This window comes from Elaeis guineensis, chromosome 2 (assembly GCF_000442705.2).
Source record: "Elaeis guineensis isolate ETL-2024a chromosome 2, EG11, whole genome shotgun sequence".
NCBI classification, from domain to species: Eukaryota; Viridiplantae; Streptophyta; class Magnoliopsida; order Arecales; family Arecaceae; genus Elaeis; species Elaeis guineensis.
This window is the reverse complement of record NC_025994.2, coordinates 78,259,996-78,279,030: the sequence shown is the minus strand read 5'-3', so window position 1 is coordinate 78,279,030 and position 19,035 is coordinate 78,259,996. Positions and strand designations below refer to the sequence as shown.

At 40.6% G+C, this 19,035-nt stretch overlaps 1 protein-coding gene across 1 annotated transcript; it reads right to left on the bottom strand.

The window, feature by feature from the left end:
* Positions 1 to 10,707: 10,707 nt before the first annotated feature.
* LOC105058123 (putative disease resistance protein RGA3) lies at positions 10,708 to 15,953 on the bottom strand. Its single transcript, XM_073251894.1, is given in 7 exon segments — positions 10,708 to 11,192; positions 11,280 to 11,379; positions 12,492 to 13,238; positions 13,353 to 14,466; positions 14,469 to 15,140; positions 15,143 to 15,193; positions 15,196 to 15,953. Coding segments are annotated over 5 exon segments (3,141 nt in total). The 5' UTR covers positions 15,803 to 15,953; the 3' UTR covers positions 10,708 to 11,192; positions 11,280 to 11,379; positions 12,492 to 12,541.
* Positions 15,954 to 19,035: the final 3,082 nt, after the last annotated feature.

Below are 19,035 nucleotides of genomic sequence, written 5' to 3'. Positions count from 1 at the left end.
TGCTGTATCGCGTGATACTGAAAAGATCCTGAAAAGTGTAATCCTGATCAGACATCCACCCAACAGTCATGTTATTTTTATTAATTATTGCATCATTATGTCATACTGTGGCGAAATAACTGACTGACAATCAGCTTACTTAATAGTCTTGTTAGACCACCTTCTCAGCATCTGTTGTTCTCCGCTTCTCCCTTGAATTGGGTGGGGAATTTCCGCATACCCATGCTCAGAATATACGGTGTATGGCAAAGCAAGCAACAAGGTGGGTGATTACATGATAATTATAATGTGGCTTGTGTTACACAATATAAATTTTGTTCATTTGCAAATTTGTAGACTTAAACTCTCTTGTTTTGTATGGAATTATACCAAGATAAATACAAACTATCCTAGAATAAACATAAACTCCATATAATATATAAAAATTTTTTAAAATAAATACAAACTCCATGGTGATATACACAAATTGTCCTAAATAAATATATACTTGGCCTTCAAAACTTAAATTATCCAAGGATCTTACTACAATAAATAAGAAGATAGGAGGATAAATACTAATTTTTGATAAAATGAACATAAAGTATATGAGGATAAATGCAAACTCTCTAAAGTAAATATAAATAAACTTAGGATAAACATAAATTTAAGGAGTTGCTATTTGTCTTGCATGAGACTATGCTCCAATAAGTACAAAATGTTCTAAAATAAATACAAATTTTATATAATAAATAGAAATTTTATATAATAAACATAAATTCTATATCAATAAATACAATCATCTAGAATAAGCACAAGCTTATTTTCAAAACATGGATCATCAAATGATCTCCCTACGGTAAACAATAAGAGAGGAGGATAAATACTAACTTCTGATAGAATAAATGCAAACTTCATAAAAATAAATATGAACTCTCTAGACTAAGTACAAATAGCCCAAGATAAATACAAAAATAGAGAGTTGCTCTCTATTTTGTATGGGATTATACCAGAATAAATACAAACTATCCTAAAATAAACATAAATTTTATATAATAAATAAAAACTTCATATAATAAATATAAATTCTGTGCAATAAACACAAACCATCTAGAATAAACATAAAATTCACTTCCAAAAATCATTGAGTTTCTGTTTATTTTGGATAATTTATGCTTATTGCCATGGAGTTTGTATTTATTATATGGAGTTTCTGTTTATTATATGGAGTTTATATTTACTTTGAAATAGTTTGTGCTTATCCTGATATGGTTCTATGCAAGATAGAGAGCAACCCCCAGGTTTGTAATTATCCTAGGCTTATTTGTATTTACTCTAAAGAGTTTATGCTTATTTTCACATATTTTGTGTTTATTCCATCAGAAGTTAGTATTTATCCTCCTTTCTTATTGTTTCTTATGAGGGATCCTTAAATGACCTAAGTTTTGGGGTTCAATTTTATATTCATTCTAGATGATTTGTGTTTATTGCCATAGAGTTTGTATTTATTTTAAGAAGTTTCTATTTATTATATACAGTTTATATTTATTTTGCAATAGTTTATGTTTATTCTGACATGATCCCATACAAAATAGAAAGTAATTTTCTAGATTTGTGTTTATCCTGAGCCTATTTATGTTTATTCTACAGAGTTTGTATTTATTTTTATGAGGTTTATTTTTATTCTACTAAAAGTTAGTATTTATCCTCATCTCTTATTATTTACTATAAAGGGACTCTTGGATGACTCAAGTTTTGGGAGCTAAGTTTGTATTTATTTTGAGCGGTTTGTGTTTATTGCTATAGAGTTTGTATTTATTATATGATATTTCTATTTAATATATAGAGTTTGTATTTATTGAGAAATAGTTTATATATGTTTATCATGGCATGGTCCCATATAAGACAGAGAGCAATCCCTTAGGTTTGTGTTTATCCTTAGACTATTTGTATTTACTCTAGAGAGTTTGTGTTTATTTCTACATACTTTGTCTTTATTCTATCGGAAGTTAGTGCTTATCATATTCTATTGTTGTTTATCATAGAGAGATCCTTGGAGAGTTTTTATTTTTTTTGAAAAATAGATTTTAACATGGGTCAATGTATGCTGAATCGCTTTGCATCATTTATTATAGAGAGTAAATATCTGAAGTTCACTATCATCAACATAATATTAAATATACAAACCAAATAAAATAAATTTTCTTTTTGTAGGAGTAATATATTCATTCAGAACTATGTACAACCACATATCTTTATATCTTAATGACTAAACAAATGATGTACATTGCTTCATACAACATCTATCTAAGTCAAAACAGTGTCCATCATAATAGAATTATAAGCATATGATCTAAAATACTAGTGAGCCTATACAGTCATCAAATTTCTCTTCCTCAGATGAATCGTCACTAATATATACTTCAAAATCATCTCCTACATAAAATACAACCACTTAATAAGTCACAAGAAAAGGGTTCTATCAAAATATAACACAAACTAATTAATTAAAAAGATGTAGTCAGATTCTGATAATCAATAAGATGAAGAGAAAGGAAGAAGGTACCTCAGATGGATGGTTTCATAAGAGAGATAAGCAAGAGAGAGGGAGAAAGAGAATGAGAGGACAAGCCACGGTTCTGATGTGTATGAGAGAGAGAGTTTTAAAGAGAGAGCTTGGGTACTTTACACCGACGAGAGAGAGGGAGAGAGAGAATGAGAGGAGTTTATGCCAATGAGAGAGAGAATGAGAGATGTTTACACCAGCAAGAGAGAGAGGGACAAAGATAATGAGAGGAGTTTGTGTCGACGAGAAAGAGAGATGGAGAGAGAATGAGAGGTATTTATACCAATGTGAGAGAGATAGAGAGAGAGAGAGGAGTTTTTGCTGGCAAGAGACAGAGGGAGGGAAAGAATGTCTTGTGTTTTGCCAGTGAAAAAGAGGAAAGAATGCCATTTAAAAGAGAGCTCATACCTATGCATCCCATCCTCATTAACATATATTTTTTTTATTTTTTTCAAACACTATCTCATCCAAACAGAAGGTTTACGGGCCAAAGAGTTCATTCCTTTTGTGTCCCATCTCCATTAAGACATAGTGTGTTTTTTTTTTCAAATGCCATCTCATCTAAATAAAAACCAATACAGCACCATCCCTCATAAATAAACTTATTTTTGTTAAACAAAACTACACCAGCCAAATGGCCATAAGAGCCCCTTCGTTAGTTAAGAAGGTGTGTATCTAGATCTACACCGATCCAAGGACTAGAGAGTCGATCGGATTTGGGTATAGATTTGGTCGACTTAAGCCCAATTTATCTCTCTCCCTCTTTATATATATATATATATATATATATATATTCTTGTTGTATTTTGCCTTCTCAATCCATATTTTTTGTGGGTATGGAATGGTTAGAGTGATAGCAAAACCTTACAATTCTTCTTCTTCTTCATTTTTTTTTGGGTTTTTTCTGTTTGTGGGAGAAGTAAATTCCTATGATCAACTATATTTTGGCTTTTGCAACTATTCTTCTTGTAATTTGTATAATAGTTTTCGATAGTGCAATAGTTGGTTATTCAGATGGTGTCGGGATCCTCCACAGTGCATGCTTTGCACTACAGAGGGCTATGCAACTCTCGATGCCACATCATCCTTCTCAAAAGCAAACATCTATCTAACATGCTATGTATGGCATTCAAGATGACCCTCTCTATACTTGAGAGTCACAACAACCATCCAACTTTAAGATGGATGATATGGCAGGTTTGCATAGTGCTCTACTGTATAAAGTACAAACTGTAGAAGATCCAAACTCGTATTGAGATGATGCTAATGGAGAGAAATTTTGACCAACAAATACCATTTTGTGCCTATAGAAAGCTTGGCAAGTGTAGTGCAATGTTATCAATTAAGAAATTAGTTCTCTCAGCTAGTTTTAGTCATGGGTCTTCATCAACAATTGTTTCCCTTTTCATCTCACATTTGATGTCTTCCTTCTTCGCTAGTTCTAACTTGGATGCCACCACCACAAGAGCCTAGAGATGACGTCGTGACAGTGAAAAAAGTCCTCAATCTCTCAATTCTCTTAGCCACCTAAGTTGGTATGTAGAATTAACATTAAGTATAAAGGTAAGGTAGTAAAGCCTCTTTGATAAGAGTTAATCTTCCTGCTAACTATGATAATTTATCTTTCCAAGCTGCAAATTCGGCTTCAATTTTTCCGAATAATGGAATCCAAAAGTTTTTGAGGATCTTTCTGTCACTAAGGCAATCCAAGAATTTTTTGGCTTTTGGGAAGGGCAAAGGAGGAAGTAAGATCCTCCCCCCCCCCCATTTTATTAGCTAGTTGAAGAGTATGTATAGAAGTAGACGTTGGAAGGTCAATATAAGTGAGTAGTTACATCGGTAAAGAGAAAAGGTATAAGTTGGATGAGTGAGAAGTGAGCATGAAGAAGAAATTGTATATATGAGTTTCGTATGATTTTCTAGTATTTTCCTAAACATAGATTTTCCAAGAGTTTGAAGGTGTGAAGAGTTTTACATAGCACTGTATGCATGGATATTTCCTTTTAAGGAAAATATAAAAGCTTCTTTGGTGCCAAATTTATCCACAAAATGCAATCACCTATTGATTCCACACTAAGACCGAAAATGGATCAGATATAGATCAGATACTATCGTATCCATATCCATATTTATTTTATTTAACGAATACAAATATGGATATAGATATTAATTGGATAAATAATTCATGTCCATATTTATTTTTGTTAGGATTTGACGTCTCGAGATTCAGCCCACATTGAGTCTACAGCGAGGTTCGCGGCAAAAAACGGAGTCCAACGAGATCAAGATCACCCGAAACGGAGCTCGGATGAAGGAGATACGAGCTTTTGAAGTCGGCACGAGACTCAAGGCGGCAGAGGACTGCCGGCCGCCGGTGGTGGGCGGCAGCGGCGCGGCCGCCACGGTGGCGTGCGGGACATGCGACCCAGGCCCGCGGCCCAGGCGAGCGGGCGGCCCAGCCGGGTGCGTGGCCCAGGCGCGCGCGGGCCCGCACGCGGGAGCAGGCCGGCCCAGGCCTTGGCCCAGGCGACCTGCCTGGCCCTATTCTTCGGTCCACCATGGATCGGACGGTCCACGGGTGGGCCTGTGGACCGCGTGGGCATTTCCCACGCGTTTCTCGTGGTCCATGGAACTATTCTGTGGACCGGAGCGCGATCGAAGGGCCCAGGTGACTCCCGGTCTTGATCCGACGATCTGGGATGTGATTTGGGTTGATTAAGGAGTCCTAATCATGATCTAAGTCGTGATTAAGGCCTATAAAAGCCCTGTACATAGAACAGAGACAGTGGGGTTTGGCTTTGCACTGTGGATGCCGCACGGAACCGAGGAAGAAGCGTGCGTTGCTGTGAAAGAAGGAGCAGGGCTCCGGGACAGCGATCGTCAGGCACTTCAGGGGTTCATGGGGTCTTCAAGAGAGAGAGAGCTTTTGTGAGGGAAACTTCTAGTGAGAGAGAATTAGGTGTACAAGGGTTGAGGGTGAGGTCTCCTCTTGTAAATTTTTTTTTTCATAGTGAAATTTGCATGCCCCGTGGAAGCGAGCCCTTTTGTGGCTGATCCACGTATTTTGATTGTTTTTTCTTTTGTTTTGTTTCTTCTTTCTTCCTGCTGCATCGCGTGGTACTGAAAAGGTCTTGGAAGGTGGTGTTCAGGCCAGACATCCACCCAACAAGTGGTATCAGAGCAAGGTGGTACAAGGATGCAGATTGCAGTGGTGGTGAGCAAGACTGAAGATAGAGAAGACAGGAACAATCAAGATGGAGATCAACAAGTTCGATGGTAAGAGTAATTTCTCCTTATGGCAAGCAAGGGTGAAGGACGTGCTCATCCAACAGGGGTTGATCGATGCTCTCTTATGCGATGAGAAGCCGACCACCATGGAGGTGCAGGATTGGAAACGGCTACAGATGCAGACGGTGAGTACCATCCGCATGTACCTGGCGGATGAGGTGGTGATCCATGTGCTGAGCGAGACTTCTCTGATGGTGCTGTGGTCGACGCTCGAGGAGTTGTACATGGCGAAGTCTCTCACCAACACACTTTTCCTCTGAAGGCAGTTTTACCAACTGCGGATGACTGAAGGACAGAGCGTGCTGGAGCATTTGAGCCACTTCCAGAAGATCCTCACCGACCTCCTCAGTGTTGGCGAAAATGTTGAGGAGAAGACCAGGGCGCTGGTTTTGCTGGCGTCACTTCCCCCTTCGTACGAGTCCTTGGTAACTGCTCTTCTAGTAGAGAAGAGGACTATCAAGATGGACGAGGTCACCGTGGCGATACTTCAGAACGAGGTTCTTAGGAGGGAGAACCCAGCTTCGAGCTCAGGCGGCAGTAGGTCAGCTTTGGTGGTTTTTGGAGGAGCAGGAGGCAGTAGACGGAGCGACAGGAGATCGCCATGAGGGCGATCCAAGTCCAGGAGGGACTTGAGCAAAATCAGGTGTTACCGGTGTGAGGAGTTGGGGCATCTAGCCAGAGATTGCCCTCAACTTAAAAATCAGATGGTGGCTGCTGTAGCGATGGCCGGCAGTGATTCAGATGAAGATGTCCTGGAGATATCTAACGAGGTATCTACTTCTTCCTAGCAGTAGATATTAGATTCTGCATGCCCCTATCATGTATGTTGCAGAGAGGAGCAGTTTGACTCCCTGAAGAACAGTGAGGGCATTGTATATCTGCCGGATAGATCGAGCTATGCGATCAGAGGTATTAGGACGGTCAGCTGGAGGACACATGACGGTGCAGTGAGGAGATTTGGGGAGGTCCGATACATATCCGATTTCAGGCAAAATCTTATCTCACTTAGCAGACTGGATTCGAGAGGCTACAGGACGGTAGCTGGTGAAGGAATCCTGAGGGTGTTACGCGGTGATAGGATTGTGCTGGAGGGAAAAAAGGGGAGCAGAGGATATTATTACCTGACGGGGAGCCCAGTGCGAGGTGGAGCTTCGGGAGCCAGGTGGAGCCCAGAGCGAGATGGAGCTCCAGGAGGCAGATCGGGCACGAGACGAAAACTCGGGAGGATGAGAGGCGACGTCACAAGGTGAGATTCCTATTGCCGCAGAATGATGCCCCGAGCAGGTCTCAGGTCAGGAGAAGCACAGCATACGACGGAGATGGGATCGAGCAGTCTGGCTCGACTCCCATATTTGCCCATCCATGATCAGCAGGCAATTGTCCTAGGACAAGGGGGCGAGGAGATCCAGAAGCTCTCGGAGTTTGGAGGAGGCCGAATATCGAGTCGAGGTAGAGATTGTTAAGATTTGACGCCTCGAGATTCAGCTCACATTGAGCCCACAGCGAGGTTTGCGACGAAAAACGGAGTCCAACGAGATCAAGATCACCCGAAATGGAGCTCGGATGAAGGAGATACGAGCTTTTGAAGTCGGCACGAGACTCGAGGCGGCGGAGGACTGCCGGCGGCCGGTGGCGGGCGGCAGCGGCACGGCCGCAGGCGGCAGCATGCGGGACGCGCGACCCAGGCCCGCGGCCCAAGCGGGCGCGCGGCCCAGGCGCGCGCAGGCCCACGTGCAGGAGCGGGCCGGCCCAGGCCCAAGCGGCCTGCCTGGCCCTGTTCTCCGGTCCACCGTGGATCGCCCGGTCCACCGTGGACCTCCCAGTCCATGGGTGGGCCTGTGGACCGCGTGGGCATTTTCCATGCATTTCTCGCGGTCCATGGAACTATTCCATGGACCGGAGCATGATCGGAGGGCCCAGGTGACTCCTGGTCTTGATCCGATGGTTTGGGACGTGATTTGGGTTGATTAAGGAGTCCTAATCATGATCTAAGTCGTGATTAAGGCCTATAAAAGCCCTGTACATGGAACAGAGACAATGGGGTTTGGTTTTGCACTATGGACGCTGCACGGAACCGAGGAAGAAGCGCGCGTTGCTGTGAGAGAAGGAGCAGGGCTCCTGGACAGCGATCGTCAGACACTTCAGGGGTTCAGGAGGGTCTTCAAGAGAGAGAGAGCTTTTGTGAGGAAAACTTCTAGTGAGAGAGAATTGGGTGTACAAGGGTTGAGGATAAGGTCCCTTCTTGTAAAATTTCTTTTTCATAGTGAAGTTTGCATGTCCCGTGGAGGCGAGCCCTTTTGTGGCTGATCCGTGTATTTTGATTATTTTTTCTTTTGTTTTATTTCTTCTTTCTTCCTGCTGCATCGCGTGGTACTGAAAAGGTCTTGGAAGGTGGTGTTCAGGCCAGACATCCACCCAACAATTTTAAATGAACACAGATACAAATCGAATACCAAAAATATAAATACAAATACAGATATAAATTGGATGATTAAACTTTATGAAAACAGAACCAAAGATATTATTAAGTAGACAACAAATGAAGTTCAGAGAATGTTAATGTAGCCATTAATTTTTCTTAAAAATTCATGAGTGCTATACAAAATTAAATAGTTGTCTATTAATATCTATATTCATGAGTGCTACACAAATTTGATAGTTGTCTATCAATGTCCATATTTATTTACTTTTAACAAATATGGATATAGATATAGATATTAGTTGAATGCTCTAAATGTTATTCATATACAGATAAATTTAGATATAAAAATGAATCTGGATGGATATTATCTGATCCACTTTTATCCCTATTCCACACTTGTCTGATAGAAATACTATCCCTTTTCCCTACATGATAAAGCAGAGTATTATCCATATAATAGGAACATGTAAGATTGGCCAATATTTGATTATTACCGATCCTTTCAATAAGCCCAATGGCCCCAACTTGCTTAAGAAATCTACCCAATACATTTGTTATCATAATGAAAAAAGTTAGCGATAGTAGATCTCCTTGTCTCAAACCTTGCTTATATTTGAACTATTTCCTAGACAAGCCATTAATGAGTATTGCCATCAATTTTGAAGACAAGATATCATCAATCAAGGGATCCCTTTTTCCATTTATTTCCTTTTTTTTTTTTTTGGAAAGCCTCTAGCTTGCATCGCTAAGAGAAAGAATTTGCAATTAGCCTTATAAAATGCCTTTTTACAGTTAAGCTTGCAGAAGGCTCCTTTGTTTGTAATTCTACTGTAATAAGCTAAAATCCCATTTGCATTCCAAAGATTTTCAATAATTGAATGACTTTTTATGAATGTGGAGTGCGATTAGCCCATCATCATAAGAAGAAACTTTTTCGCTGAGTTGCTAAAAGTTTTTATAATGATCTTGTAGAGGCCATTAAGCAACGTAATAGGTCGCAGAATGTGAAAAGTAAGGAGACCATCTCTTTTACAATTAAGCATTGCTTCCATCTTAGAAGCTTCAACTTTAATTAATTTAAGAGACATAATCAAACTTTTATGAAAATTAATCCTTAACTTGAAGCACCTTCAAAAGCTAGAAACACTGCTTTGACAGCAATTCTCTTGTTTCTGGCACAAAAAAAAGAGTAGCAAAGTGAAAGGCTCTTGATCCTACCAAATGAAGGATTATCAACAATGTTTTTGATAACTTCAACAGAGCCAACCTGTTTCAACAATCACATTAAGACATCGGTGACTAAAATAAACAAATTGGAGAGAGGAGAAACACCTCCTAGTGGTCCCAAAAAAAAAAAAAAAAAACACCTATTATGCTATTTTTTTGAGGGATAAGGGTGGCTGGAAAACCAGCCACCAGTACACCTACTATGATAAATCTAAAGCAGCTACAAATAAGTATGTACTACCCACTACTTGCATTAACACTATCTTTGGATTCATATGATTTGTTAGAGATAGGTGATGTTTTCACCCACTGATAGTAACTTGGTGATGGAGCATTTTTTACAGAAAACAGAACAACCGATTGAAAAGCTTTTATATTTTCTCTTAGTTACCATAGCTAATCCACATCTTCCATTCACAAAAAGCAAAAACGAAAGCTATTATTGTTATCGCTTTCCAATTCCCCAGAGGATTGTCTTGGGGGAAAGCATCAGTTCGCTCAATGGTTAGTTAGGACACAGGTCAAGTATCTCAAGTTGACTCTACACTAACATCTCTCTCTGAAACCTCATCTGAAGAAGTCTCATGATGCAATGCAAGATTTGGAACACAAAGCAAACAAAATGAATGAAGTGGTTCACATATATTTTACTTTGCAAATTACTGTTTTGATAGGTAAGACCTGAGATAATCCATATTATGGTACCTCAGTGCATCAAATACAGGACACTATATGTCTCACCAACAGAGTACACCACAAGGCCATCAGGGCTCAAGAGCAACCCTACATGTCTAGCGAGGGAAAGATATCAATAAGCACAATAATTTACATCCTATGATGGAAGTATCTACCGCTGACCTCTTCCTGTTAAATTGCACTTGTTGAGAATCCGTATCTAACATTTGGACATCTGAGTCTAAAATCACGTATTAGTATCAGAAACTTATCATAATGGCACACTTCCTAGACTATCTCTTTCCTATCTGCCACAAACAGACAGATCTTGCAATTTGTTGGAGAGCATGTTGGATTTTTTTTTTTTTTGAAAAAATAAAAATCTGAACTTCCGAAATCACAATTCCTCCATAGGCTATATTTCAGGTTAGGTTCCTCTAACTCTCTACTCAAAGTAAGGCCTCCACAGGCCTATGGCTGCATTTTCTTCTCATAATTCCAAAACAGTACGCATTGCATAAGGAAGACAATTTTTAATACTTGTGCTGCTTGTGGAAAGAGTAAACATGGATAATTGTATTGCCCAGAAAGTAGAGAACTTCTCTAGAGTCTCCTGAAGTTTGGAGAGTCCATCCATGGCAGCCATTTTCAAAACCATTTACTGGTCATCCCCTGATGTGATGCATTCCACTGTTTCTCATTACAACAAATTAGTACATCTAGATAAAGATGAAATATTAGTCATCTATCAATCAATTAAGACAGAGTCAAAATTTTAGAACTGTTTGTCAAAACATACATTAGGAGAGCAACGAAGGCATTGAAGGCCATAAAATATAAGAGCTCACAAAATGTTATCCCATGAATAACTTTCTATTGGTCCTAAGAAAAACGAGGTATGACAATTTAAGCTTTCCAGAGAGTCATAAATTCATAGCTTCCCAGTTCCCATTCTTCTCATCCCATAAACTTCTTTAGGAAGTTGAAATCCTATATAGCTTTAACGAGATGCCATTCCGGCTTTTCATTTTCCAGAACCTGGTCACAGGCAAAGAAACAAGATCATATATGTAAGCTTCAGGATTAAGCATCAAAACAGCACGATAAGTGATAGTTCTGCATTACTTTGGACTTGTTGACAGCAACATGAACGACTATCGTTCTTCTAAGGTTCTGCAACATTGGGCAAGAGATACACATAGATAAGTGGATCACATCATTGTATCTGAAACAAAGGTGCATGTTGCAAGTGAATCCAACAGGAATGGTGGTAAATGCCGCAAAGTTAAGATGTGGAGCAAAAAAGTCAACCATACATGGCAATTATTAAAATGAAACATTTTTAGCTGAAACAAGAATAAGAAGAGCTTTCTTTTATTTTGTTATTTTATTATTTATTATTATTATTATTATTATTATTTTGGCCAGAAGTTGTTAATGCAGTTGGTTGGCCTTACCCTAAATGCTTTCCTGTTGGAGGTCTAGGCTTCAAATCCTAGGTATTGCTGAAAATTATAACTTATTGTTCGGTAAGCATAAATTATAAAGATTGAGAATTTGATGTTGATTTAAAGTGCTTTCACCTCTTTTCTTTTGGTCAAGCAACATACTTTTTAGATCGATTCAGAAATCCTATGCTTAGAAAGTTAAAACCTATAATGTTGATAAAGTAGATGATTTTGACAGCTCTAATTTGTCAAATCCATGTCCATTAAAGTCATTGATCACACCTTAGGACAGAACATTTTGCTTCTGGATGCAAGTGATGGATTCGTGTTACATTTATATCTTCGTTGTGACAAGTTTGGGTTTTAGTATGATGATCTCTAAAGCTAGAAACAAATCTACAAAACAGCTGCCAAGTGTTTGAGGATTCTAATGTCTGCCATACGGAATTCTTCTTTAATTGAGTATAGGTTCTCTGATGTTGATAATAATTTGCAGTTTCCACTTGCTGCTTGTCATTACAAACCAAATCCACGAGAATAGCTGTCGTCATCTGTAGCCAAAGAAAATTAAAGATCCAGTTGCTAAGTTCATTGGCTAAATGGAAGCTTAGCATCCCTATTCTTCTAGATCATTTAGATGCCCTGCTCAACAATTTTACCAAAGTTTTCCTTAGAAAAATAATTCTAGCAAGCTTTTTGCATTCTTAGAATCAATCGAAATAGACTTTAAAACATGTATCAAGGGGAAAAAGGGTTCGGCTGGCTGCTACTGCAATGCAAAGATCTCATAAGCCGTTGCTAGGATTGATGAATAATATATCGATCCCATCTTGGAAGGAAAGAAAGATAAGAGCGATAAATTGAAGACAGGTTAAGCAAAGCTATATACCTTTCAAGAATAGAAACCATGGTTGAAAGGGAGTGTGGAGGCGGCCCAGATTAGAGAGCGGTGCCACTGCTGCTTGTGGGCATCTCGGAACTACTGCTGGTGGTGGTGTCGTTGACATTTGTGGTGAAGCTGAAGGGGGACTTGTTATACAAGACATGCACCGATCTATCCTTTGAGTATACATGCACCTCCTGGATGTCTCGGATTGTTGGCCACTCTGGGCTGGCCCTTCGGCAAATCTTTCTTATCAGTTCCATGCTGCACCGGATCTCCATCTCCTCCAGATGAGCTGTATGTACTCCTTTGATCAGTAAGTATGACGGAAGCGATTTCATCTCGTGGTCGACCAGTTTCATCCTCTTCAAAGACTGAACATTCTCCATCACTTGCAATTTCGGGCAATCGTCGACCTCGAGGGTTGTGAGCGCAGGGAGGTCCGAAACTTTCTGCAGTTTGCGAGCACCAAGTATATCCAATTCTTTGAGTGAAAGGAGGTTCTCAATTGTTGTTAGGCTGCCGGCATTCCATATCCCCAATTTTGTGAGGGAGGTTGCGTGGAGCAGGAGACCCTCGGGAAGAGACATCAACTTGGGGCAATTAACAAGGAACAGATACTTTAGACATGGCATTGCTTGTGCTCCTTTATCCCAATGCCATTCCCGCCAATTAGACATACGACCAAACGCCAGCGTCTCCAGCCTGGGGAACGCACACTTGGGGGTATCTACTCCTGCTCTGCCGCCGCCACTGCTAATACCAACTGAAAATTCAGGTCCAATATTTATGACTGAATCAGCATTCAAGATCACAAGATATTCTAGAACAGGGAGCAGCCCGAAGGGTGGAAGCCGCTCACAGTACCTGCAATGGTTTAGAAATAGCATCCTCAAATTTGGAAAAAGAATTGACGTTGATGAAGATGTCTCTGCCATCCATTTTGGGAAATCACGACCGAAGTAATTCTCGATCCACAGCTGTTCCAAGGAACGTGGGGGATGGAGCTCTTCAAACACCTCCTCAATTCTCCTCGTCTCTTCCTCGCTGGGTTGACGGACTCGAGTGCAACATAGGAAGAGAGACCCAAGCTTGGGTTTGTTTCTAAGTTCGGCTGCTCTTGCCTCGGAGCTGCTGGATATGCACTCCAGCCTCCTCATTGAAAGATCCATGAGACATGAGAGAGATCTCAATTCTTCCATCGTGCACCATCCTTCTGCCCGATTGCTTGGCGCCGGATTAAATCCTCTGAGTGTATGGAGATTTTGAAGCGTCCCAAGCCCTACCGGCATCCCAACCACCCTTGTACCATCAAGATTGAGACTCCTAAGATTGTGTAAATTCACGATACAGTTGGGAAGGCGAGAGAGGGACCCACAAAAAGAGATATTCAAGAACTGTAGATTTTTAAGATTCCCTATGGTTCCCGGTATCACGCTTATCATGGTCCCTGAGATATTTAGGTACCTCAGGTGTATTAGTTTATCGAAAGAATCTGGCAATCTTTGGATTTTCGAGCGAGACATATCCAGCACTCTTAAACGAGAAAGTTTATCAAAAACAACATCCATCTGAGTCTCAGTCATGAGCCTCATGTTCCACATTAGAGTCCTCAGTGTGTCCTCTTTAACTAAGACATCAGCGATTTCCGTCATTGTCCCGTTAGTGCCAACTTCGCACGCGTTGCTGACAAATACACGGCGCAGCTTCTTCGGCCCATTACTGCTGCCTACTTCGTCCACCTTACTGACAACCGAGCTCTCATCGCGTGCTAGATTCCGAGCAAGACAATGCAGCAGGTCATGCATCTGGCAAGGCCGCTCATCATATGGCCGTAGAAGATTTCGCATAGTCAACTCTCTGTAGTGATCTTCCTCATCATATGGCTGTAGAAAATTTCGCATAATCAACTCTGTGTAGTACTCTTCCGCTGTCTCTTCCATCGTCAAACTCCCTTCGGCATTCACAAATCCCTCAGCATCCAAAGCTGAGTAATACGATTCATTTTGAATATATAGTCTTCAGGAAATAATGAGAAGTACATAAAACATTGCTTCAGATAGCTTGGTAGGTCTTCGTAACTCAAATATAATGCTCCCTTGACCTCCTCAGGAAGCCCAGATGCGGACCATGCGGTGCTTTCAAGAACTCCACCCCAAGCTCTCCCGGTCCTCTCCTTGGTGCACAGCACCCCTGCAACCGCTTTAATGGCTAGAGGAAGCCCATCACATTTCTTAACAATCTCCATCCCTATGTCCTTGAGATGCTGGATCTCTCCCTCCTCTCCTGTCAAGACCACCTTCTTGCAAAGCAATGACCAACCATCCTCTAGAGACAGTTTGTTGACGCGACAGATTCTCACTGCCAACATCTGCATTGTGATCTGTTCATTTCTTGCAGTGACAAGGATCCTACTGCCAGCAGCACAACTCTTTAACGTATTGCATAACAAGTCACACCAAACCTTTGCTGTCCAAACGTCGTCAAGAACAAGAAACAACTTCTTACCTCCAAGACTGCTCTCGACTTTGGGCTCAAGCGAGGACCTACTCTGATCCCCGGCAAGATCATCCTTGGTGCCGTCGTAGATATCTTTCAGCAAATTTATGTCATCAAAGTCTTGCGATACACACACCCATTTCTTCACTGAGAACCCTCCTCAATCCTCCGGTCATTAAATACCCTTTTAGCAAGTGTGGTCTTTCCAATCCCCCTGCACCCACAATTGCGAAAACAAGAATGTTTCTCCGTCTGTCATTCTTGATTAGCGAATCAACCAAGCTCCGGGTGTGCTCTTCAATTTCAGATCCGACAATATCAATCTCACCGACAGGAGATGTTTTGCGACTTTTTTGAGATGTCACTTCCTGCTTGTCAGGGGAACTGATTTGGAGATTGAATTCAGACCTCCCCCTAGAGATCTTCTCAAGATTCTCATTGAGTTGTCTAATTTTCATGCCAATCTCATGAGCAACTAGAGGCTTTCGAAAGCAAGAGAGAAGGGGAAAGGGGAAGCATACCGAAGAAGTGGATGAAGAACCTTCACTACACTTGTCGTCGGCCTCGATGCGACAGCGGTCGAGGATGTCATCAGCATCGTACATAACATCTTTGAGCTGCTTGAGCCAGTAATCAATGGCCCTATCATTGATCCTCCTCCTCTCGGCATCGGCAAGGACTTCGCTGATCATACCGAGCTTGTTCTGGAGCTTTTCGATCTCACCTGGCACACCCAAGAGCATATCAACCTCTTTCTTCGCCAACTCGACCAGTAGGTCTATAAATTTACGGACGAAGGCTTCCAATATCATTGCCATCTTCTTCCCGCACTAGTTGGGACAGGGAGCAAAGGAAGAGGTAGCTAGATCTGACTTCTCTCACAGGCTATCGGCGATCAGGACGGCGTGTCCATGCAGGAATCAAATATGAGACGAAGGCAAGGGCATTGAGTCCGTGGCATTGACTCCAATCGGGTCCTTTACGGTGCGTGTTTGCACCGTAGAGAGCTGTTCAGCACTCGATGACCTTCACATCATCCATCGCAGAGGTAGATAATTGATGTCGATGGAGGGCTGGACGGTGCATAAAACGTATCGCTGGATCCAAACTTGACTCGATATCCCGAAAGAAATTTCTGGCCACTCTCCCCACCATTCGGCAAGCCCGTGGGCACGCCGTCGTGGGAAGAATAGAACACAACTTAATTTTAAAATAATAATAGGAAATTAATGAAGGTAGGCGGACAAGGGAACGCAGCAACCATCACGCCAACGTTGTTTTTATGATGAAAAAAAGAAGACGAGCTAGTGGGCATGCCAGAGCTTTGAAGGAATCTCGCTGGCTGTCGTCACTTCCATTATTAAAGCCATAAGCACGCGACAGATACCATCCATATGATACAAAGTTACGGAGTCTAATCTCGGAAAATGAATCATTTAGGGGAGCTATCGCATGATATCTATTTAACAGTGGCCCTTTCCTTGAACAGAGTAGGAAAAAAATTGCACGAAAATTACAATATCAACTATGGTTTGCATTTCATCATCTTCAGGGTTGAGGACCTTAAACGATTTTGTGCTGATTTGAAATTTGAATCATTCCAGCTCCACCAGCCGATGTTCCTTTTGCCATTCTGATGTTCTTGCGAAGATTACAGAGATGATTCTGCTTGTTGCCAGCATCTAGAAATCAGAAAATTCTAGAGGCCCCATCAGTTATAGCACACCGAAGGTAGGAAAGTGAAAAATTACAACTACATAATGACCATGGAATTGTTCATCACAGAATCAATCATGGCATCCCAAGGAACAATCGACACATTTCGCTGGGCAACTGACATGAGATCGACAAAACTAGGCTAGCCTGCTTCTTCCAAACAGGCATCCATACCATACTGAAGCTAATGCACTTGCAATATGACATAGATAATATTGGGATGAAAAGGCCGCAACTACAATTATGTATGGAATAAATTCTACCTCCCGTGTGTTAATTAAAATAGAAAATAACCCAATAATATCATATCCAGTAAAAAGTATAAATCAAACCAAGTACAAAGATACCATAATTATGTGAAAAATCCTCCAATATGGAGATAAAAAACATGGGACCGAAGTTCAAATCAAACTTTCACTACCATCAAATAATTGGTAGAGCAAAATTTCACTCTAGCGCACGAGAAGCTCTCCAATCAACATGCAATACTCATCTCAGTATAATATATCAATACTACTAAAGAATATAAGGAGAAAACGAGATGGATCTAAGTAAACCAAGTATAAGCGAGTTGCACAAAAGGAGATTCACAACAATCCAAACCGTTCAGTTTGTAGAGCTCGTTGCCACGAACAACAACTAAAATTTTGTCTCAATCGAGCTTGAAATCACCTTTCGGTTGGAGCTGGAAGGAAGAAATTTTCTTTCCCTCTCGTGCATCTCCGCACCGTGCCCCTCTCTCTCTCTCTCTCTTTTTCTCTCATGTCCGTGCTGCCTTATTTTTTTATTTTTATGGCTAGTGGGTCCCACCACATGGGCTGAACACCATCAATAAATCTTCCACTCATGTTCATGTAGAGAGGACCAGCAAACCAGCACTAGCTCTGTAGCCTGCAAGCTTCTTTATAGACAATGTCTTAGTCAGCATATCTGAAGCATTGTCATCTATTTGAATCTTCTCTAGCTATAATAACTTCATCTCAAAAACATCTCGTATCCAACAATACCTCACATCAATGTGTTTTGACCTCGAATGAAAAGTTGGATTCTTGTTGAGATAAATTGTACTCGGACTATCACAATACATGATAAATTTCTCGTCTCAGACCACATTTCCCAAGCAACTTCTTCATCTACAACAACTTCTTGCTAGCTTCTGTCGCTGTAATATACTCTGTCTCTGTAGTTGATAAGACAACATATTTTTGTAATTTAGACTACCATGAGACAGCTCCTCCTGAAAAGGTGATTAAGTATCCCAATGTAGACTTCCTAGAATCAACATCACCTGTCATGTCTGCATCTATCTATCCATGCAACACAAGTTTATGAGTACCAAAATACAGACATACTCTAAAAGTTCCTCTGAGATATCTGAGAATCCATTTCATTGCAATCCAATACTCCTTCCTAAGATTAGAGAGAAATCGGCTAACAATACTAACAGCATAAGCAATATCCGGCCTAGTATACACCATGACGTATATCAAACTGCCAACTATGGATGCATAAGGGATCTTCTGCATCTCTCCCTTCTCTTTCTCACTAGTAGGATATTGTTTGGAGCTCAATCTGAAGTGACCTACAAATGGAGAGCTAACTAATTTGGAGTTATTCATCTGAAATCTCTCTAACACCTCTATGTATCTCTCCTGAGATAGCCATAGTCTCTCATTCTTCCTATCACGAGCAATCTTCATACCAAGTATCTGCTTTACTGATCCCAAGTCTTTTATAGCAAAGTACTTACTTAATTTAGCCTTCAAGCTCTGAATTCTCTTGACATCGTGACCAACAATCAGTATGTCATCAATATATAACAGAAAAATAATGAAACCATTATCACTGAACCTCTTCACAAATACACAATGGTTAGAAGTGGTTCTGTTGTACCCATGATCTATCATGAAGGAATTAAATTTCTTGTATCACTGCAAAGGAGCTTATTTTAAACCATACAAGCTCTTCTTTAGTCTGCATACTAAGTTCTTCTTATTTTTAGCTATGAACCTCTTTGGTTGCTCCATATAAATTTTCTCTTCAAGGTCACCATAAAGAAATGTTGTCTTCACATCAAACTATTCAATCTCCAAATTCAGACTGACTATCAAATCAAGAACAACTTGAATCGAAGACATCTTAACCACAAATGAAAAAATCTGCTCAAAATCAATACTCTTCTTCTAACTGAAGCCCTTCACAACCAGTCTTGCCTTATACTTTGGTTGTGAGCTATGTTCTTTTGTCTTGAGTTTGAACACCCATTTATCTAAAGTGCTTTCTTCCCTTTGGATAGCTCCACCAAATTAAAGTGTGGTTTTTATATAGTGATTTC